Raw genomic sequence first — 22,877 nt, 5'->3', positions numbered from 1 at the left:
TTTAAAAATTTATTTATTTTTGGCTGCATTGGGTCTTTGTTGCTGTGCGCGGGCTTTCTCTAGTTGCGATGAGCAGGGGCTACTCGTCGTTAAGGTGCGTGGGCTTCCCACTGCGGTGACTTATCTTGTTGAGGAGCAGAGGCTCTAGGCATGTGGGCTTCAGTAGCTGTGGCTCGTGGGCTTTAGAGCTCAGGCTCAGTAGTTGTGGCTCGCGTGCTCTAGAGCTCAGGCTCAGTAGTTGTGGCACATGGGCTTAGTTGCTCCACGGCATGAGGGTTCTTCCTGGACCAGGGCTCGAACCCATGTCCCCTGCATTGGCAGACGGATTCTTAACCACTGCGCCACCAGGGAAGCCCCCCAGTTAAAGTTATATTTGTCCCTTGCACACACAAAAAATCTGATTTACGACAGATTCCTGCTATATGCCAGACCCTTTGCCTTTAGAACATTCTAAACCCCACACTTCCTGGGCAATACTCTAAGAATCAAAGGACTACAGGATCCCCTTTACTCCTCTTTCATGACACTTATAATTTTCTATTATGAATTACAGCCCTCTGTACATGTGTCTTATCTCTTCTATCGGTTTGGCCAAAAAGTTCGTTCGGGTTTTTCTGTACGATGTTACGAAATACCCAAACAAACATTTTGGCCAACCCAATATTAGATTGTAAGAGCCTTGGGACCTGCTGCATATCTGGGTCTTCTTGTATTTTACAAAAAATTTAGCACTGCCTCCCTTGTGTATGGTTACATGTAAAATAAATATCTAACACCTACTACATGGTAATGGATGTGTTGGACGAACAATTAAATGAATCATCTTAGTAATCCATTCGTATAACATCTAAGAAACTAAAGTTCCAGGAGTTACTTGCCCAGGGTCATGTAAAATTGCAGCCCAGGGCCCAGAACATTACAGATACACAGTATTTATCTGATGAATGAATGGTGGCAGAGCCAGGACTGAAAACCACAGGCAATCGAGAAGCCTCTTGCCTTGAACTAGGGACTCCTTGAATGTAGGCTGATGTCCCACCCAGGTCCTGAACATTCATTCGGTGACAAAGAAACTTCCCTGACCTACAAATGAACCAGGGTTGTGCCATTAACAATTGAGGGCCGGACTGGCTGATACTGCCTAGTGCTTCCCATCCTGACGTAGGAAACTTTTGCCTGAACCTTCTAAGAAGTCAGTTTGGGGAAGTCTTCTCTTTGCCCCAGAGATGCTGATAGTGTGGCCCTGAGTCACATTTGTCTTGAGCTGCACTGTCCAATATAGTCCAACATCTCCTAGGCATTTGTGGCATGTGTGACTATTTAAGTTAAAGTAAAGTAAAAATTCAGTTCAGTTGTGGTAACCACATTTCAGGTGCTTAATAGCCACATGTAGCTAGTGGCTACCATATTGGATGGTGCAGGTACAGAGCCTTTCCATCATTGCGGAAAGTTCCATTGGACAGTGCTGGTCTAGAACCACCACATGTCTAGGGGCAGATCATCTGTGTGTGTGTTATTGGGCATTTACTGTGTGCCAAGCACAGGGCTCACTTTGCAATCACTGTACAAGTATTATCTCATTTAATTCTCACAACAGCCCAGTGAAGTAGGTGCAATTATTATCCTCATTTTATTTTTTAATTTTTTGGCCCCGCCGAGTGGCACGTGGGATCTTAGTTCCCTAACCAGGGATTGAACCCGTGCCCCCCTGTGTTGGAAGCTCGGAGTCTTAACCACTGGACCACCAGGGAAGTCCTATTACCCTCATTTTAAAGACAAGGAAACTGAAGCTCAAAGAGGTTAAGCCACTTGTTCAAGGTCACACAGCAAGGATGTGTTAAAGCCGGGATTTGAATCCAGCTCTCCTTATTCTCTGCTGAAATGCAGCCCTCCCAGTGGTTTCTGAGATTTAACATCAAGTTCTGCCCTCTGGGCCTGATCTTTTGTGTTAAAGAGAAGAGTCAATACAGGGGACCACCAAATCTGTATGTCACTATGAACATTTAACTTAAGAAAACTGCCCTCCCCTTCCATTCCTTTTCCTTCCTTTTCTTCTCCCTTCCCTTCCTCTTCCTTCCTTTTTCCTTTTTCCCCTCCCTCCCTCCCACCTTCTCTTCCTTAATCACTCAGTACAGACACTGGCAGTCTGAAAGGATCCTGCTGTAGCACTGGAGGAGGTACCTGGGGGTGCCCTGGAAGGTACTGGGACAGCCAAGGGACAGGGGCACCCAAGGGTGCTGAAGGTATTAGCTATTTACCAGTTGGTATGGAATGATTTCAGTATTTTAACAACTATCAGGGGCCTCCCAGAGACCACTAGTGTGCCTGGCACAGGAGCCACCAAGCCAGTAAGCCCTGGGACTTGGGGGGACGGTGCTGAGAAGGGAAGTCGGAACAGTGCCTGGCAGAACCTCATCTGCTCAAAGCTGAGGGCCACCGTGTCTGTCCCCTCCCTACAACTCACTCTGGGGCCTTTTCCACTGCCTCCACGGGACACCAGGCGGAGACTTCACAGGTCTTCTGCTTCCCTTTATACTCTATACACCTGCCGGTCTGGATTCCTGTGGGGGTCAAGGGGTCGTAGAAGCACAGGTATGAAAGAATGGGCGGTGGGGGGGGGGAGGAAACTCCACTCAACTCAAGCAAGAGACTATGTTTTTCAACCCAAGCAGTTTCAGTTTCCATGAAACCCATCCAAACCACAAACTTACATAAGAAAAAACAAGCAAGCAACACATAGAACAGTAAGCTTTTCAAAAAAGGATCAAAGAGAACACAGAAAGACCATGGATGCCGTTCGATTTTTTTGGTTTCTTTGCAAGAAAAGATGGCTGAGGGGGGGAGCTGAACAGGGTATATTCTTTTGCCTCGTATAAATGGACTAGAACTTGGCTTCTAAACAGGCATCTGAGTCCCTCTAGGTGCATACAGCATGTACCAGGATGTACAGAGCCATGGAGTAAGCATGGCGCATCTTCCTGGAGTATCGGTGTCATTAACAAATTTTTGAGGGGAAAATTAAATAGTAAATAATATTAATGACCTCTCCACCAACTCAAATGCATATGTATTATGGGATGGAATTGAATATTCATATGCTTTTTTGTGTACAGGTGTATGATAAACAATGATGGTTTTTACTTTTTCTTTTTTGTGGTAATTTTTTTATTATGTGCCTTAAGTTAAAACAAGAGCTTTGGAAATTCTGAAGGTTAATATTGTCCCCAGGTGCCCTGGGGGTACACATTCATCCTTTTCAACCTTTGGGGAAATTCAAGAGGAAACACTTAGAACACTCAGATGATGCTATAGGCCATTCAGTTTTTCTATCAATGAGAACCCTGAAGGGGCTAATTCTGCGAGGTTTTCAGGAGCTGCTCTCACTGGGAGTTAGAGTCACATTCCTAGTCAGCAGCTGGTCCTCTGGGTTCAGAGTCGAGGCATGGGGCAGGTACAGGCTCATCCATGGCCTGGGGAGGGTGGACGAAGGCAGCTGAGAGCCAGAGGCTAAAAATCTGGGCATCTCGAATGTCACCAAGATTCCAGACCATCCACCCACGGGGTCTCAGGAAAAGAAACAGAACATACCTTTGCTCTTTGGACCCATCCATCCCTTTTTACAGCCCCGGTCAGAGGAACAGAGCGTCCCGCGGGTGGGGTACTGCAGAGAGAAGGACAAGGTAGTGAGGAATAAGCATCGTGTGTCCCTGCGATACAGAAGGGCAGATGTCTATGTCCACACAAAAGCTTGCACATAATGCCAAGAAAACGGAGCAGCCCAAATATCCACCAGTAGATGAATGGACAACTAAAATCCAGGACATTCATCCAGTGGAATGTTATCTGGCTGGCCACAGATAGGAATGAATGAAGTACTGGTACCTGCTACAATGTAGATGAAACTTGAAACATGATGGATGCTAGGTGAAAGAAGCCAGATACGAAAGACCACATATTGTATGATTCTGTGTATATGAAATGTTCAGAACAGGCAAATCCATGGACAAAAGGGTGATCAGTGGTCGCAGGGGCTGAGGGAAGCGGGAATGGGAGTGACTGCTAATGGATATGAGGTTTCATTTTGGAATAATGAAAATGTTCTGGAAACTGATAGTGATAATGGCTGCACAGCTCGGTGAATATACTAAAAACCACTAAATGGTACATTTTAAAATGGTGAATTTTATGGTATGTGAATTACATCTCAATAAAAAATAAAAATTAATGAAATTCTAAGAAGCGTATGCCAGGGGCCACTTTCGGGGACAACCCTTGTGTTGGAGAGCAGGGGGCCTGGTTCAAGCAGCCCTGTGGCTCCAGAAACAAGTGAAGCGGACAGGCACAAAGTCTCAGCAGGAAATGTGGAAATAAAGGACTCCAGCCAGCACTCTCTCCTGGCCTGAGAAAATGAGGTCAATCAGCTTTCAATAAGAGCTGAGGACAGAATGAGGAGAAGAAAAATGAGATGACTTGGTTTATGCATACTCGGCTTCCCATTTTTCAGGGACCAGGTTTACCGGCCCGTCTTGGGGAAACCAGAACCTCTGTGAAAATAGCCTCTTCTGTGCAATTTTACAGAGCTTCAGGGGAGTCCCCAGGCTTGGACCCAGGTACAACCAGGTTCGGCAATAGCTGCACCCTTTTCTAGCTAAGTGGCCTCAGCCAAGGAACTTTGCCTCGCTGAGCCTCAGTTTCCTTCCCTGTAAAAGGGGAATGAACAGATTTGTCTCATATGGTTGTTGTGAAAATTAAATGAATTATGATGAGAAAGGGTTTAGCACATGGCTCTTGCTCAGTGAACGTTTCCTGTAGTTTTCAATCTCTTTCATGTTCTCTTTTCTTCCCAAGTTGCTTTCTTCCTGTTACCCAGCATGTCCTTGGTTTGCTGCCCTTGTGACCTCCAACTACACTATGAACCGTTTGAATACAAGGCCTGGGTCATATCTTTGTAGTTTGAGTGCCTGATACATAGTGGGTCTTGATGAATGTGGAATGAATGAATGAATGAACAAATGATCATTTACTGTGGCTCATGGGAAGCTATGTTATTTTGATTATTGACTGGAAAGAAATCTCAGGAAAGAAGATAAACTGACTCTATTTTACTCTCCAAAAGAAATTCCAAAATTAAAAGAAAATAAAGACGTGGGACTTCCCTGGTGGCGCAGTGGATAAGACTCCGCGCTCTCAGTGCAGGGGGCCCGGGTTTGATCCCTGGTCAAGGAACTAGATCCCACATGCATGCTGCAACTAAGAGTTCGCATGCCGCAACTAAGGAGCTGGCGAGCCGCAGCTAAGACCCAGTGCAACCAAATAAATAAATAATAAATAAATATATATATTTTTTAAAAAGACGTTTTAATCATCTCTTTTTGTGGTTGTCACATGCGTTGACGATGGCCACAAATTCTTTGTCGCTCTTGCCATTGGGAGGTAGAGGGTTTCCCCTTCCCTTTGAAGCTGGCCTGGCTCTGACCAAATAACCAACAGAAGGCAGTGGAAGTAATGCTGTGTCAGCTCTAGTACTGAGCCTGGGAGGCCTGGAAGCTTCTTTTGGTTTGGGGGAACCTGAGCTGCTATGAGGAAGTTTAGAAAGACTATGCGGAGAGACTCTGAAAGGAGGAGAAGCCTTGAGAGTCCCCGGAGAGGAAGAGAAGGCCAGCCATCCCGGTACCCCAGCTGAGCCTCCGAATGGTGCTAGCCCCAGCCGCTATCCGACTGCAGCGCCGTGAGAGATCCCATGCAGATCCCAAGATCAGCAGAACTGCCCAGCTAAGGTCAGTCAACCACTGAACTATGAAAGCTCGTAAAATGCTTGTTGCTTTAAGTCCACCAGGTTCAGGGTAGTTTGTTATGCAGCAATAGATAATTATAACCAATGTCTCTTCATTTTGGTGTACCACTGGGGTTTGGCCATATTTACTGAGTCAAGCCCTGTCCTTGACTTCCACCTCTTGATCAGAGTTAGGGTGGGTGTCAGTATGCAAAGAGAGGAGGCGAATATCCCATTAAAGCAACCCAAACCAGCTTGGGTCACAGGTTAAAATCCCAAGAGTTACATAGCGTTCTCTGGGCTGCTGTTTGAGTTCCAGTCAGTCTGAGTGACATCCTGTCTGAGAAAGAGTCACTTGTCATTCGAACCGTCACAGCTCGCATTTATCCAGTGCTTACAATGTATTATGCCTTGTTTCCAGCCTGTCACAGAGATTCGCTCATTTGTTTCAAAAATCCTAAGAGCTAGGTTTTGTAATTAGCCCCATTTTGCAAATGAACATATCAAGGCACAGAGTGGTGAAGCTACCTGCCCAAAGTCACAAAGCTAATACGTCAAGTATTAAACCATTTACAGTCTAGCTCCTAAATCCAGGCTCTGGGCTACCCTAACTGTCTTCCTTACCAGTCTCAGTAACTTGAAAAGTGCTGTGGGGGACTTCCCTGGTGGTCAAGTGGTTAGGACTCCGAGCTCTCACTGCTGAGGGCACGGGTTCAACCCCTGGTCGGGGAACAAAAATCCCACAAGCCGCAGCAAGCCAAAAAAAGAAACGAAAAGGAAAGCATCTGTGCAAAGTACCACAGGGGTGGAGGGTAAGTAGCAATTCCAGAGTATGGGAAGCAAAACTGGCCCCAAACTGGCCCCAAACTGGACACAATTTTGGATGCTGCTGGGAAGGGAGGTGGGAGGGAGTGTTTAGTTGGACTGATGCCTGCTACTTCGTTAGAGTAGCAGGAACATTTAAGGGGAGATGGGGGCAAGATAAACATAGAGAGGTCTACTTTTAGGGGAACGTCATTGAGATAGACACCAAGGGAATGTTAGCTTGTTTCCAAGTTTAGGTAGAAATGACGCCAAAGACTGTAATGAGATAGAGCTTATCCACCCTGATCTCTCAGACACTCAGAAATCTAGGCCTTGTCACCAGAGTAGGCTGACGAGCAAGACCCACAGGCAAGGCTGGTCTTCCCCACAGGCTGGGGACCTGCTCAATATTGCCACAGCGTTGTGCCCCTCAGTTGGGATGGTCCCTGGTAAAGCGCAGGTGAGTTACTCGAGAGGGGAACAGCAGGAGTGTGTTGCCTAGACAAATTTTGCTATAGACAAACTTACCAGAATAGCTAGTTATCACTTTACAGAGCAGAGAGCAGGACTGGGATGGGACAGAATAGGACCAGTATGTTTTGATAGGGAAGAAAGTTTTCCAGAAAAAGTAGGGGAAGGTGGAGAGTACGGAGAGGGCAATGCTCCCATGTCTCCCTCCTTCACCACTACCCACTCCTGCCTTCACCACTACCCACTAGCCATGTCTCCCGCCATCACCACTACCACCCATGCAGTCTGGGAAAGACTGCATGGGTGGTAGTGGTGACGGCAAGAGACATGGGAGCATTCCTACCTGATATAGAGCCTAAAACTCTAAGAAGTGGGATGAAAAATCAAACTTGATTCCCAGGCTGGCCCTGCAGGCAGTTCACAGTGGACCGTGGCAGAAGCTGTGAATGAGGACAACTGGATTCTAAGCTTGGCTCTGCCTCCAGCAAGCTGTGTGACATTGGGGAGGTCACTGAACCTCTCTGATCTTTGTGCTGACCTGTAAAATGGGGCTGGGAATGCTGTTACCCCCCTAAAGTTCAAGTGAGGCTCCACTGAAACATGAGGTGCTGTGCAAAGGCCAAGGATCCCTGTTGTCATGAGCTGCACAGGGAGTGAGCGATGGAGAAAGGGGGCCTTGAGCTGCACAGGCTCCTAGGGCTGGAGCTGGAGACCCAGGGGGACAGATCAAGATCTGGTGGTTACAGAGGGAGAACTACAACATCTTCTCACCCTTTCCACCAAGCCCAGATCTACACCCCTGCTTTGTAGCAAGCAGAGGCTCAGTAAATATTCGCAGGCTCCAAAACACGCCTGGGTGTCAGTTTCCATTTCCTCTGACCTGTGTCTCTTCCAGGAACTCTTGTCACCCATCGCGTCTTACCTCAGGACACAACCCTTGCTCTTGGCCTTCTATCTTGAGAAAGTTTGTCATCACAAAAAAAGAGTTCCCCTGCAGAGAAAAAGGAGAGAAGGCAAATGTAAAGCCGTTCAGAACAGAACTACTTAATCATAGTAATCCAGCTGGCCAAGTGCCTGGGGGCAAACCTTTCCACTCTTCTAAGTTTCAGTCTAGAAATCAGGGTCTGGAAGCAACTGACAGCCCTGAGGCCTAATAGCAAAGCTGGATGAGCCGCCCTGCTGAGCTGAGGGAGAGCAGAGGAACAGTTCAAATTGATTGAGCATTGGTTTTCCATTCCAGCCTCAAAAGCAGCCTTTTCATTTTTCGGACACAGTGAAAACCCATTAAATTGAAATTCAAGAGACCTGGGGAGGCAGAGGTGGAGGTGTCACCTCCATCAGAAGCTGTTCAGATTATCCAGGACTTTAATGAAAGGGCAGTAGGTCATCCCACCACCTGGGAAATAGCTGGAGGTTTTAATGACCCACTGTTAGAGACAAAAACGGATAGCAGCTTGGCTTTTATGGTTTCGAAAAGCTTTCCAGCTCCCAAGGGCTGCCAACGTGCCCTTTTGTCCCTCCAACCCCCCATCTGTTCTTTTTTGTTCTCAACCCCACTTCAGTTTCTCCCTTTTGAGAATTCTACTTTCATTTTCTCTTCTTGCAAATTGAGACAATCTCATGCCCTTTCTTTCTGAGCCACACCCTTCCTTTCCCTTGTGCAAAACTGTACCCAAGAGTGTTTTTCTGGAGACATTTTTGTTGATAAGATGTCACACAAACAATATAGAAGGGCTGGTCCCCTCTAGGCAGAAAGTTCTTTACCTTTCTGGATCTAGGCAAAGTTTGCTGACTTGATGGCCCTGCTTCTGAAAAACTGTGTATAAATCAAGTGTGAGTGAATCAAATCATGTTTTCAATGCACCAGGACACACTGCTATTTTGAGAAACCCTGTAGGACTTGATAAAGCAAAGAATCATCTCCTTCGAGTTGCTGGATCTGACCCAATTTTGCAATTTTTAGGTTTTCTCAGTTGGGATTTTCACAGAGCTTTTTAAATGGGGCCAGTGTTTTTCTGGAGTGAGGCTCTAGGTCCCAGGGAGGGGTGCGAGGTCCTGGGGACAGTGACCAGGGACGAGTCCTGGGAGGATGCTGATAAGTGCTCACCTGCAAGGGGACAGTGTAATCTGCCGTGTCGAAGACATTCCACACTACCTTCTTCAGTCCGTTCTCCATAATCTCCTTTTTCACCTCTCCCACCCCTTTCACCTTGGCATGCACAGAACTGATGACAGGTTCTTTCCATTGGTACCGCTTGTCATTCACCAAAGCAAAGCTAAATGGCAGACACAGAAAAGCATCAATGGTTTTCTCAAGTGAGGCACAGTGCATCGGTTTTGGATGCAGGTTCCGAAAGTCACCTCCATTAAAATCCTAGCTTGCTGGGTGACTTCGGGCAAGTGACTTGCCATCTCTGTGACTCATTTTCCTTACCTGTAAAATGGGAAGAATAGTCATACCTACCTCATAGGGTTGTTGTGAGGATGGAACGGGATATGCATGCAAACTCCATAGCGCTATATCTGGAGCATGGTGAGCTTTCACTACATAGAAACTATTGGCCCCAATACCAACTTCTAATATTGCCTAATATACACCCTAATTTATAGGTTGCCTTCTCAAATACCAAAGTCCACCCCAGGTTGGTCCACCAGCTTTGTTTTGGGGCTCAGTAACACATTAGCATCTTTTTAAGGGTGTGTCCAGCAGGTCAGCCTCCTGTTTTCCAGAAACACCCACCTGATTTACAAATAATATTGATAATAGCAGCTACCCTTTATTGAGCACTTAGTACATGCCATGTGCTCTGTATGCATCCTCTCCTTTAATGTTCACAACAGCAATAGGAGATAGTTACTGTAATCATCACCCTTTTGTAGATGAGGGAATGGGCTCAGAGAGGTGAAGGAACTTGCCCAAGGTTACACAGGTAGTCAGTGGCACGACTGAGGTCCTTGATTGGTCTACCTTATAGCCCAGAGCCAGACCTCTTAACCATGTACTGTACTTGTACCTGCATCATGTGGCTCTGCCTCTGGTTTCCTGCCTTTTGATCCATTCATTAGCTGTTAATATCTTCTTTAGAATATGAATCTAAATTATATGGTGGGGGAAGAGAGGGAGAAAGTGGAATTGATAACTAAAAATGGTAGATTCCATCCCCATTTATCTCTTTTCCCTGTCTCCCATTGCCCTGAATAATTGAGTTTATTTTATGTTTTATTTTGGGGTTTTTTTTTTGGCCATGCCGTATGGCACATGGGATCCTAGTTCCCTGACCAGGGATTGAACCCACACCCCCATGCAGTGGAAGCATGGAGTCTTAACCACTGGACTGCCAGGAAAGTCCTTAGGAGTTTATTTTAAATGCTTTGTTTATTCATTTGGCAGGTACCTATTTTGGTCTCTTCCCTCTGCTCAGTCTCTGATATCTGAATGATATTAGGAAGTCTAAGCCAATGGATGCCCTCTATGAGCTGACATTGGGAAACCAAGATATAGTGGGCCAAGGCTTGGTCCCAGCTGTTCTCAACCTTGGCTGTACAGTATAATTACTTAGGGAGCTTTCAAAATTGCAGCTCCCCAGTCTTATCCCTGGAAACTCTGATTCAGAAGGTCTGGAGAGTTAACCAGGTACCTATATATTTTTCTAAAGTTGATTTTAATGCACTGCCAGGGTTGAGGACCCCTGGGACACTCACGGAAAGACAGGTCACATTTGGCAATATGAAGTACTGTACATTTGAAATGCATTCCCCACGCCCCAACAATTCCACTCTTAGGTACATGCCCCAGAGAAACCCTCAAACATGTGCCCAAGGAGTCATATACAAGAAAGTATAAAGTTGTACTATTTGCAATAGGGAAAACTGGAAAAAACCTAAATGTCCTTGAACATTGAATGGGTGAATAAATTGTTGGATTCATCCAATGGGATGTTCTGCAACAGTGAAAATGAATGGAGAGCTGCTTGTATCAATATGGAAATAACATAATATTGAGTAAGCAAAGCATGCCACAGAATGAGAGAAAGTTTAAAGAAATTCAAAAAACATTATATACTTAAACAAATACCTGTCCACGCATATTCATAGCAGCACTATTCACAATAGTCAAAAGGTGGAAACAATCAAAATGTTCATTAAAAGATGAATGGATAAACAAAATGTGGTCTATCCAAACAATGGAATATTATCTACCCACAAATGGGAATGAAAGGATGCACGTGTTATACTGTGGATGAACCTCAAAAAACATTGTGCCAAGTGAAAGAAGACAGACACAAAAGGCCACTTAGTGTATGATTCCGCTTATATAAAATGTCCAGAATAGGTAAATCCATTGAGACAGAGAGTGGATTTATGGCTGCCAGGGGCTGGGGGAAGAGGTAAATGGAAGTAACCGCATAACGAAGTTTGCGTTTTGGGAGATAAAAATGTTTTGGAACTAGATAGAGGTGGTGGTTGCACAGCATTGTGAAGGCACTAAATGCCACTGACTTGTTCACTTTAAGTCGTTAATTTTTATGTTCTATGAATTTCACCTCAATTAAAAAAGGGAAACAGGAAACTTCCACAAACCTCTTAGATAGATAGCCTCATCCATCAGAGGGCAGACAGCAGAAGCAAGAACTACAATCCTGCAGCCTGTGGAACAAAAACCACATTCACAGAAAGATAGACAAGATGAAAAGACAGAGGGCTATGTACCAGATGAAGGAACAAGATAAAACCCCAGAAAAACAACTAAATGAAGTGGAGATAGGCAACCTTCCAGAAAAAGAATTCAGAATAATGATAGTGAAGATGATCCAGGACCTCGGAAAAAGAATGGAGGCAAAGATCGAGAAGATGCAAGAAATGTTTAACAAAGACCTAGAAGAATTAAAGAACAAACAAACAGAGATGAACAATACAATAACTGAAATGAAAACCACACTAGAAGGAATCAATAGCAGAATAACTGAGGCAGAAGAACGGATAAGTGACCTGGAAGACAGAATGGTGGAATTCACTGCTGCGGAACAGAATAAAGTAAAAAGAATGAAAAGAAACGAAGACAGCCTAAGAGACTTCTGGGACAGCATTAAATGCAACAACATTTGCATTATAGGGGTCCCAGAAGGAGAAGAAAGAGAGAAAGGACTTGAGAAAATATTTGAAGAGATTATAGTCGAAAACTTCCTAACATGGGAAAGGAAATAGCCACCCAAGTCCAGGAAGCACAGAGAGTCCCATACAGGATAAATCCAAGGAGAAACACGCTGAGACATGTAGTAATCAAATTGGCAAAAATTAATGACAAAGAAAAATTATTGATAGCAGCAAAGGAAAAATGACAAATAACATACAAGGGAACTCCCATAAGGTTAACAGCTGATTTCTCAGCAGAAACTCTACAAGCCAGAAAGGAGTGGGATGATATACTTAAAGTGATGAAAGGGAAGAACCTACAACCAAGATTACTCTGCCCAGAAAGGATCTCATTCACATTTGATGGAGACATCAAAAGCTTTACAGACAAGCAAAAGCTAAGAGAATACAGCACCCCCAAACCAGCTCTACAACAAATGCTAAAGGAACTTCTCTAAGTGGGAAACACAAGAGTTTCCCAAACAAAACACAAGTGTTTTGTTCCTACAAAAACAAACCCAAAAGAATTAAGAAAATGGTAATAAGAACATACATATCAATAACTACCTTGAACGTGAATAGATTAAATGCTCCAACCAAAAGACACAGGCTTGCTGAATGGATACAAAAACAAGACCCATATATATGCTGTCTACAAGAGACCCACTTCTGACCTAGGGACACATACAGACTGAAAGTGAGGGGATGGAAAAAGATATTCCATGCAAATGGAAATCAAAAGAAAGCTGGAGTAGCAATGCTCCTATCAGATGAAATAGACTTTCAAATAAAGAATGTTGCAAGAGACAAGGAAAGACACTATATAATGATCAAGGGATCAATCCAAGAAGAAGAAATAACAATTATAAATATATATGCACCCAACATAGGAGCACCTCAATATATAAGGCAACTGCTAACAGCTATAAAAGAGGAAATCGACAGTAACACAGTAATAGTGGGGGACTTTAACACCTCACTTACACCAATGGACAGATCATCCAAGCAGAAAATTAATAAGGAAACACAAGCTTTAAACGACACAATAGGCCAGATAGATTTAATTGATATTTATACGACATTCCATCCAAAAGCAGCAGATTACACTTTCTTCTCAAGTGCGCACGGAACATTCTCCAGGGTAGATCACATCCTGGGTCACAAATCAAGCCTCAGTAAATTTAAGAAAATTGAAATCATATCAAGCATCTTTTCTGACCACAACGCTATGAGATTAGAAATGATTTACAGGGAAAAAAATGTAAAAAACACAAACACATGGCTGCTAAACATACGTTACTAAATAACCAAGAGATCACTGAAGAAATCAAAGAGGAAATAAAAAAATACCTAGAGACAAATGACAATGAAAACACGACGATCCAAAACCTATGGGATGCAGCAAAAGGAGTTCTAAGAGGGAAGTTTATAGCTATACAAGCCTACCTCAAGAAACAAGAAAATCTCAAATAAACAATCTAACGTTACACCTAAAGGAACTAGAGAAAGAAGAACAAACAAAACCCAAAGTTAGCAGAAGGAAAGAAATCATAAAGATCAGAGCAGAAATAAATGAAATAGAAACAAAGAAAACAATAGCAAAGATCAATAAAACTAAAAGCTGGTTCTTTGAGAAGATAAACAAAATTCATAAACCATTAGCCAGACTCATCAAGAAAAAGAGGGAGAGGACTCAGATCAATAAAAATAGAAATGAAAAAGGAGAAGTTACAACAGACACCGCAGAAATACAAAGCATCCTAAGAGACTACTACAAGCAACTCTATGCCAATAAAATGGACAACCTGGAAGAAACAGACAAATTCTTAGAAAGGTATTACCTTCCAAGACTGAACCAGGAAGAAATAGAAAATATGGACAGACCAATCACAAGTAATGAAATTGAAACTGTGATTAAAAATCTTCCAACAAACAAATGTCCAGGACCTGATGGCTTCACAGGTGAATTCTGTCAAACATTTAGAGAAGAGGTAACACCCATCCTTCTCAAACTCTTCCAAAAAATTGCATAGGAAGGAAAGCTCCCAAACTCATTCTGTGAGGCCACCATCACCCTGATACCAAAACCAGACAAAGATACTACAAAAAAAGAAAATTACAGACCAATATCACTGATGAATATAGATGCAAAAATCCTCAACAAAATACTAGCAAACAGAATCCAACAACACACTAAAAAGATCATACACCATGATCAAGTGGGATTTATCCCAGAGATGCAAGGATTCTTCAATATACACAAATCAATCCATGTGATACACCATATTAACAAATTGAAGAATAAAAACCATATGATCATCTCAATAGATGCAGAAAAAGCTTTTGACAAAATTCAACACCCATTTATGATAAAAACTCTCCAGAAAGTGGGCATAGAGAGAACCTATTTCAACATAATAAAGGCCATATACGACAAACCCAAAGCAAACATCATTCTCAATGGTGAAAAACTGAAAGCCTTTCCTCTAAGATCAGGAACAAGACAAGGATGTCCACTCTCACCACTATTATTCAACATAGTTTTGGAAGTCCTAGCTATGGCAATCAGAGAAGAAAAAGAAATAAAAGGAATACAAATTGGAAAAGAAGAAGTAAAACTGTCACTGTTTGAAGAAGACATGATACTATACATAGAGAATCCTAAAGATGCCACCAGAAAACTACTAGAGCTAATCAATGAATTGGTAAAGTTGCAGGATATAAAATTAATGCACAGAAATCTCTTGCATTCCTATACACTAATGATGAAAAATCTGAAAGAGAAATTAAGGAAATACTCCCATTTACCCCTGCAACAAAAAGAATAAAATACCTAAGAATAAACCTACCTAGGGAGACAAAAGACCTGTATGCAGAAAACTATAAGACACTGATGAAAGAAATTAAAGATGATACCAACAGATGGAGTGATATACCATGTTCTTGGATTGAAACAATCAATATTGTGAAAATGACTATACTACCCAAAGCAATCTACAGATTCAATGCAATCCCTATCAAATTACCAACGGCATTTTTTACAGAACTAGAACAAAAAATCTTAAAATTTGTATGGAGACACAAAAGACCCCGAATAGCCAAAGCAGTCTTGAGGGAAAGAAGCATTGCTGGAGGAATCAGACTCGCTGACCTCAGACTATACTACAAAGCTACAGTAATCAAGACAATATGGTACTAGCACAAAAACAGAAATGTAGATCAATGGAACAGAACAGAAAGCCCAGAGATAAACCTACGCACCTATGGTTGACTAATCTATGACAAAGGAGGCAAGGATATACAATGGAGAAAAGTGAGTCTCTTCAATAAGTGGTGCTGGGAAAACTGGACAGCTATATGTAAAAGAATGAACTTAGAACACTCCCTAACACCATACACAAAAATAAACTCAAAATGGATTCGAGACCTAAATGTAAGACCGGACACTATAAAACTCTTAGAGGAAAACATAGGAAAAACACTCTTTGACATAAATCACAGCAAGATCTTTTTTGATCCACCTCCTAGAGTAATGGAAATAAAAACAAAAATAAACAAATGGGACCTAATGAAACTTAAAAGCTTTTGCACAGCAAAGGAAACCATAAACAAGATGAAAAGACAACTCTCAGAATGGGAGAAAATATTTGCAAACGAATCATCGGAGAAATGATTAATCTCCAAAATATATAAACAGCTCATGCAGTTCAATATTAAAAAAACAAACAACCCCATCCAAAAATGTGCAGGAGACCTAAATAGACATTTTTCCAAAGAAGACATACAGATGGCCAAGAAGCACATGAAAAGCTGCTAAACATCACTAATTATTAGAGAAATGCAAATCAAAACTACAATGAGGTGTCACCTCACACCAGTTAGAATGGGCATCAACAGAAAATCTACAAACAACAAATGCTGGAGAGGATGTGGAGAAAAGGGAACCCTCCTGCACTGTTTGTGGGAATGTAAATTGATACAGCCACTATGGAGAACAGTATGGAGGTTCCTTAAAAAGTAAAAATAGAATTACCATATGATCTAGCAATCCCACTACTGGGCATATACCCAGAGAAAGCCATAATTCAAAAAGACACATGCACCCCAATGTTCATTGCAGCACTATTTACAATAGCCAGGTCATGGAAGCAGCCTAAATGCCCATCGACAGATGAATGGATAAAGGAGTTGTGGTACCTATATACAATGGACTATTACTCAGCCATAAAAAGGAACGAAATTGAGTCATTTGTTGAGACATGGATGCATCTAGAGAATGTCATACAGAGTGAAGTAAGTCAGAAAGAGAAAAACAAATAACATATATTAACGCATATGTGTGGAACCTAGAAAATGGTACAGATGAACCATTTTGCAGAGCAGAAATTGAGACACAGAAGTAGAGAAAAAAACGTATGGACACCAAGGGGGGAAAGCAGCGGGGAGTGGTGGGGTGGTGTGATGAATTGGCAGATTGGGATTGACATGTATACACTGATGTGTATAAAATGGATGACTAATAAGAACCTGCTGTATAAAAAAAATTAAATTAAAAAAGGAAAAAATATTTTTTATAAATATAGACATACGTTGTAGAAGTATTAAAACAAACATAGAGGGGCTTCCCTGGTGGTGCAGTGGTTGAGAGTCCACCTGCCGATGCAGGGGACACGGGTTCGTGCCCTGGTCTGGGAAGTTCCCACATGCCGTGGAGCGGCTGGGCCCGTGAGCCGTGGCCGCTGAGCCTGCGCGTCTGGAGCCTGTGCTCCGCAACGGGAGAGGCCACAGCAGTGAGAGGTCCGTGTACTGCAGAAAAAAAAAAACAGAAAAAACAAAAAAACATAGAATAACAAACACCAAATTCAAGGGGGATATTTATAAGGGAAGATGAAAGAGAGTGGGATAAAGGCTAGGTTTTCAGGGAGCAAAAACTGGGTTAGTAATTAAGTTGGATGGTCCTACCTGAGTGTTCATTATTCTCGATCTATTTTCATATTTCTATAACATTCATCAAGAAAGCTCATCAAGAAAGACGCTGGGTTGGCCTTCCCTGGCCTTCCAGTGGGTAAGACTCCACACTCCCAATGCAGGGGGCCTGGGTTTGATTCCTGGTTCGGGAACTAGATCCCACATGCATGCCTCAACTAAGAGTCTGCATGCTACAACGAAGAGTCCGCATGCCGCAACTAAAGATCCCACATGCCAAAACGAAGATCCCACGTGCTGCAGTTAAGACCTGGCGCAGCCTAAATAAATAAATATATTTTTTAAAAAATGAAAGACGTTGGGGCCAGAGATCCAGATTCGAGATCTAATCAGCATATATGAGACAGAGCTATTCAATGTAATTCCATAGACAAATACAATAATACTTACTCAACAATATATTTCAGTCTAGCATCACAACGTGCACATGTATGTGCAATGTTCTTTTGTGCTGGATGCTGCAACAGCCTCCCAGTATAACACTGGGTCAGTTTGGCCCTCCATTTGGGAAGCTCAGTCTCTCATATTCATCCCAAAATGCACAACATGTTATAGATCAGCCTTAATGGAATCCAACCCTCTCATAAATCAGAAAACTTGCTTTTATATAATAATGAACATATCATTTTAAGAATTGGGGCTTCCCTGGTGGCGCAGTGGTTGAGAGTCCGCCTGCCGATGCAGGGGACACGGGTTCGTGCCCCGGTCCGGGAAGATCCCACATGCCGTGGAGCGGCTGGGCCCGTGAGCCATGGCCACTGAGTCTGTGTGTCCGGAGCCTGTGCTCCGCAACGGGAGAGGCCGCAACAGTGAGAGGCCCGCGTACCGCAAAAAAAAAAAAAAAAAAAGAATTAAAATGCTTCAGAGATGCATCAAAGGGAAAAAAAAGGAAGAGAAAGAGTTTGCAGTATCCTGCCCTATGGAAGGAACATTCTAATGACTGTCCCAGCAGCTCTCTCCTCACCTGCTTGGTGACTCAGACAAGCCATGCCACCTCTCTGGGCCATGGATTTAGTCCCTGAATGAGGGGATAACTGCCTGGCTCCCTAATCCCTATGACCTTTTGTCTCTAAGAAGCTACTATTCTCTGCATTCTGAAGAGGGCAAAACCACTGGTCCCTGGAGCGAACAGGGCAGCTGGGGTTTCAGCCGGGCCTTGTAGGATGAGTAGAGAGCGGGGAGAGGAAAGCTGAAGAGTCTGGGAAGGTGGAAGAGAATGAATGTGATAGAAGCCTGGGTCCTCACAGGCCAGGCTGGCTGAAGAGGAGAGCTGTAGAGGGGCAGAGGAGGGAAGGATGGAGAGTGAGGTCAGCCCAGGGAGTCCTCAGTGGCACACTGCACCTGACTCACCAGATGTAGAGCAAGGTGCCCACTATGAAGAGCTTCTTCAGAGTCCCAATCCATAAGTTTTCAATGAGAACAACTTTCGCAGACGTATGCTGGCAGCTCAGGTGGAATCGACTGTAAGCCATGGTAAGAGAGTCCTCAAAGCACCACGAGGAGGAAGTGCCTCTCAGCAAAGCCTGACTTGCCCTCACAGAGCTCACTGAACAAAGGTAACACTAGAGTGAAAGGGTGTGACCTGAAAGTGAACTACCCTTCCATCAGGTTAACTGACGCTTACACCAGGGGCCAATAGATATTTTCGTGGGCCTCCAAGAGAACCATTGGTCCTGGACCCTCTGTGCCTCATGGAGAAGTTGAGCCTGCATCCTCTGTGTCTTATATTTAAAATCCCAAGAGAAGAATCTGATTATGTCCAACCCTGATCCATTCAGCTGTAGGCGGAGGTCAGGAAAGGGCCAGGGGCAGCCAGAGATGCACTGAGAAGAAAGTGGAGGAGAGCCTGCATCCCCAAGGCAAGTTAAATGCCGGTTGTGTTAGTTTCCCTTTGCTGCTGTAACAAACCACCATGAACTTTGTGACTTAAAATAACAGAAGCATTTTTCTCTTAGTTTTGGGGGTCAGATGCCTAGAATCATTCTTACAGGACTAAAATCAAGGTGATGGCAGGCCTGGTCCCTTCTGGAGCTCCACTAGAGAGTCTGTTCTCATCTCTTCCAGCTTCTGGAGACTGCCTTGGTATCCCTGGGCTCACAGCCACATCACTCCAACCTCAGCTCCTCTTGTCACAGCTCCTTTTTTTGATTTTGACCCTCTTGCCTCCCCTTGGTAAGGACTCTTGTGATCACACTGGGGCCACTCAGATAATCAAGAATAATCTGTCCATCTCGAGACCTTGAACTTAATCACATCTTCAAAGTTCCTTTTGCCACAGAAGGTGACATATTCACAAGTTCCACAGATTAGGACATGGAGATTTTGGTGTGGGGCGGGGAGGCATTATTCAGCCTGCTCTACTCTGCCCCGCCTTTCCTTGAGCTAGCTAGTGAGAGGGTTCAGTTTCTTGTAACCCACAGCTTGGCTAAGACATCACCCGCCCTTCTAATACACTTTGACTATTGCACTTCTTCTCCACCATCTAGTATACCTGGAAAACCCTTCCTTTTCATACTTCCCAAACTATGTCCCCCTCATTCAAAAAACACCTACTGCAGAACACAATACTTTCTACGCATCCTACTGTATGGAGAGCAGAGAGTGAGTCCTAACCTATTAGTTAACGTTTACCAGCTAGAGGAAATATAATGGATACATGTAAAGGCATTGAGCTCCAAAACTCAGTTATGCATATACAGGCCATGGACCACCCAGATTGGCAGAGGTTTAACTTAGAGACCCAAAATTTTAAATAACTCTAAACCCATATTAACCAATGTTATGTTATATCATCTAGAAAACAAAACCCAAAAAACCAGTGTTGTCTAAAACTTTGGTGAGATAAGTAGAATATTCCACTTGAGGGTGGTGATAAGCCAATGCCCTATGCCCTAATTAGGCAGCAAGCAGTGGGGGCCCCGAGTTCAGGTCTTATAAGCCACATTTTTTAAGAGAATCCCTTTTGCTGTTGTAAAAGTAGAAGTTTCACAGAAAAGCACAAAGAACATGAAAAGGTTCCAACGTTCTCCCTCCCAGAGGTTTTCACTGTGGAAACTTTGAGAGTATCTTCCAGATGTCTCTTTATGCCCCCACCTAGACACACAAACATGGCCATGCTCTACATGCTATTATATAACCTGCTGTTTTTACTCAATAATATGTTATTAACTCTTTCCACAACAGTATTGATAAATGTATGATAAAGATAGATCTATGATATGTAACCACTTTGAATAGTTACGGAGTATTCTAGTATTCAGGTTGGAACATATGAAATTGCCCATTTTGTAGACCAAAACAGTAGAATATTGGCAATTTCATACGGTTCAGCCTAAGAAGTGAATTGTGAAAATTTGCCAGCTGGTCTCTTACTGATGGATATTTAAATGGAACTTTTGTTCATTTTTCCCACTTATAAACATTTTTGATAATCTTGATATAGCTTTTACTACATGCCAAGCACTCTTCTAAGTGTATATTAATAATAAATATTAACTCTTTCAATCCTAACCTTCCCAAAAATAATCCTGTAAAGAAGCTATAGTGTTACCCCCACCTTATAGCTGAACAAACTGTGGCACAGAGAAAGTGCGCCCAAGTTCACATAGTGCTATAGACTGAATGTTTGAGACCCCCCAAAATTCATAAGTTGAAACCTAACCCCTATGTGTTTGTATGAAGAGGTGGGGCCTTTGGGAAGTGAATAGGTCATGAAGGTGGAGCCCTTACGAATGGGATTAGTGCCCTTATAAAAGAGGCCCCAGAAAAACTTCACCTCTTCTTCCATGTGAGGGTACAGCAAAAAGATGACCATCTATGAACCAGGAAGCAGGTTCTCACCAGATACCATATCTGCTGGTGCATTGATCTTGGAATTTCCAGCTTCTAGAACCATGAGAAATAAATTTCTGTTGTTTATAAGCTACTCAGTCTATGGCATTTTGTTATAGTGGCCCCAGTGAACTAAGACACATAGTAAGTAGCAAAACTGGCTCCACAGCTTATGCTCTTTTGTGTGCTATTGTAAATGGAATTGTTTTCTTAATTTCTTTTTTAGATTGCTCATTGTGGGTGTATAGAAACACAATGGATTTTTTTTTTTTTTTTTTGCGGTACGCAGGCCTTTCACTGTTGTGGCTTCTCCCGTTGCGGAACACAGGCTCTGGACGCGCAGGCTCAGCGGCCATGGCTCACGGGCCCAGCCGCTCCGTGGCATGCAGAATCTTCCCGGACCAGGGCACGAACCCGCAGATCTTAACCACTGGACCACCAGGGAAGGCCACAGCAGTGAGAGGCCCGTGTACCGCAAAAACAAAACAAAAAAAAAGTAGCCCCGCTCGCCACAACTAGAGAAAGCCTGCACTCAGCAACGAAGACCCAACGCAGCCAAAAATAAATAAATAAATGAATAAAAGAATATTTTCACACCTGAGGTAAATTCACACCTTAAAATAAATTTCTGGGTCAAAGGATGTGCACATTTTTAATCTTGATTCATTTTGTCAAACCACAAAATCTTGAAGCACTTCCTGTTTTCACCAGCAAAGCAAGAGTGCATGCACCACAACCCTCAGAATGGGAGAAAATATTTGCAAACGAAGCAGCTGACGAAGGATTAATCTCCAAAATATACAAGTAGCTCATGCAGCTCAATATAAAAAAAAACACAACCCAATCCAAAAATGGACAGAAGACCTTTCTCCAAAGAAGACATACAGATGGCCAACAAACACATGAAAAGATGCTCAACATCACTAATCATTAGAGAAATGCAAATCAAAACCACAATGAGATATCACCTCACACCGGTCAGAATGGCCATCATTAAAATCTAGAAACAATAAATGCTGGAGAGGGTGTAGAGAAAAGGGAGCCTTCCTGCCCTGTTGGTGGGAATGTAAATTGATACAGCCACTATGGAGAACAGTATGGAGGTTCCTTAAAAAATGAAAAATAGAACTACCATATGACCCAGCCATCCCACTACTGGGCATGTACGCTGAGAAAATTCAAAAAGACACATGTACTGGGGCTTCCCCGGTGGCGCAGTGGTTGAGAGTCCACCTGCCGATGCAGGGGACATGGGTTCGTGCCCCGGTCCGGGAGGATCCCACATGCCGCGGAGCGGCTGGGCCCGTGAGCCATGGCCGCTGAGCCTGCGCGTCCGGAGCCTGTGCTCTGCAATGGGAGAGGCCACGGCAGTGAGAGGCCCGCGTACCACAAAAAAAAGATACATGTACCACAATGTTCATTGCAGCACTATTTACAATAGCCAGGACATGGAAACAACCTAAATGTCCATTGACAGATGAATGGATAAAAAAGATGCGGCACATACATACAATGGAATATTACTCAGCCATACAAAGGAATGAAATTGAGTTATTTGTAGTGAGGTAGATGGACCTAGAGTCTGTCATACAGAGTGAAGTAAGTCAGAAAGAGAAAAACGAATACTATATGCTAATGCATATATATGGAATCTAGAAAAATGGTACTGATGTACCTAGTGGTAGGGCAGGAATAAAGATGCAGACGTTGAGAACAGACTTGAGGACACAGCGGGGAAGGGGAGGCTGGGAAGTAGTGAGAGAGTAGCATTAACATATATACACTACCAAATGTAAAGTAGTTAGTGGGAAGCAGCCGCATAGCAGAGGAAGATAAGCTTGGTGCTTTGTGATGACCTAGAGGGGTGGGATAGGGAGGG

The 22,877-nt window shown here is 43.3% G+C and overlaps 2 protein-coding genes across 5 annotated transcripts in view; one reads left to right on the top strand and one right to left on the bottom strand.

Moving 5' to 3' along the window:
* Positions 1-22,877, bottom strand: part of P2RX7 (purinergic receptor P2X 7) — a 54,833-nt gene that overhangs the window by 24,534 nt on the left and 7,422 nt on the right. For 2 of the 4 annotated variants that reach the window (XM_004276722.4, XM_033440954.2), the window contains exons 2-5: positions 9,156-9,324; positions 7,971-8,039; positions 3,589-3,661; positions 2,465-2,561 (exon numbers count right to left, since the gene is read on the bottom strand). In XM_004276722.4, the coding sequence (XP_004276770.1) occupies positions 2,465-2,561; positions 3,589-3,661; positions 7,971-8,039; positions 9,156-9,324 (408 nt within the window). Of the gene's footprint in view, positions 1-2,464; positions 2,562-3,588; positions 3,662-7,970; positions 8,040-8,353; positions 8,367-9,155; positions 9,325-18,517; positions 20,335-22,877 lie in introns of those variants that run through there. The other 2 variants (XM_012535554.3, XM_049698454.1) reach the window with 2 other exon arrangements.
* IFT81 (intraflagellar transport 81) overlaps positions 5,622-22,877 on the top strand; it is a 144,933-nt gene continuing 127,677 nt past the window's right edge. Inside the window, exon 1 of the mRNA XM_049698444.1 lies at positions 5,622-5,777. The gene's annotated coding sequence lies outside the window, so the exon portion shown is untranslated. The remainder of the gene's footprint in view (positions 5,778-22,877) is intronic.

This window comes from Orcinus orca, chromosome 15, assembly GCF_937001465.1.
Source record: "Orcinus orca chromosome 15, mOrcOrc1.1, whole genome shotgun sequence".
Classification (NCBI taxonomy): Eukaryota; Metazoa; Chordata; class Mammalia; order Artiodactyla; family Delphinidae; genus Orcinus; species Orcinus orca.
This window is presented reverse-complemented; position numbering and strand designations above follow the sequence as displayed.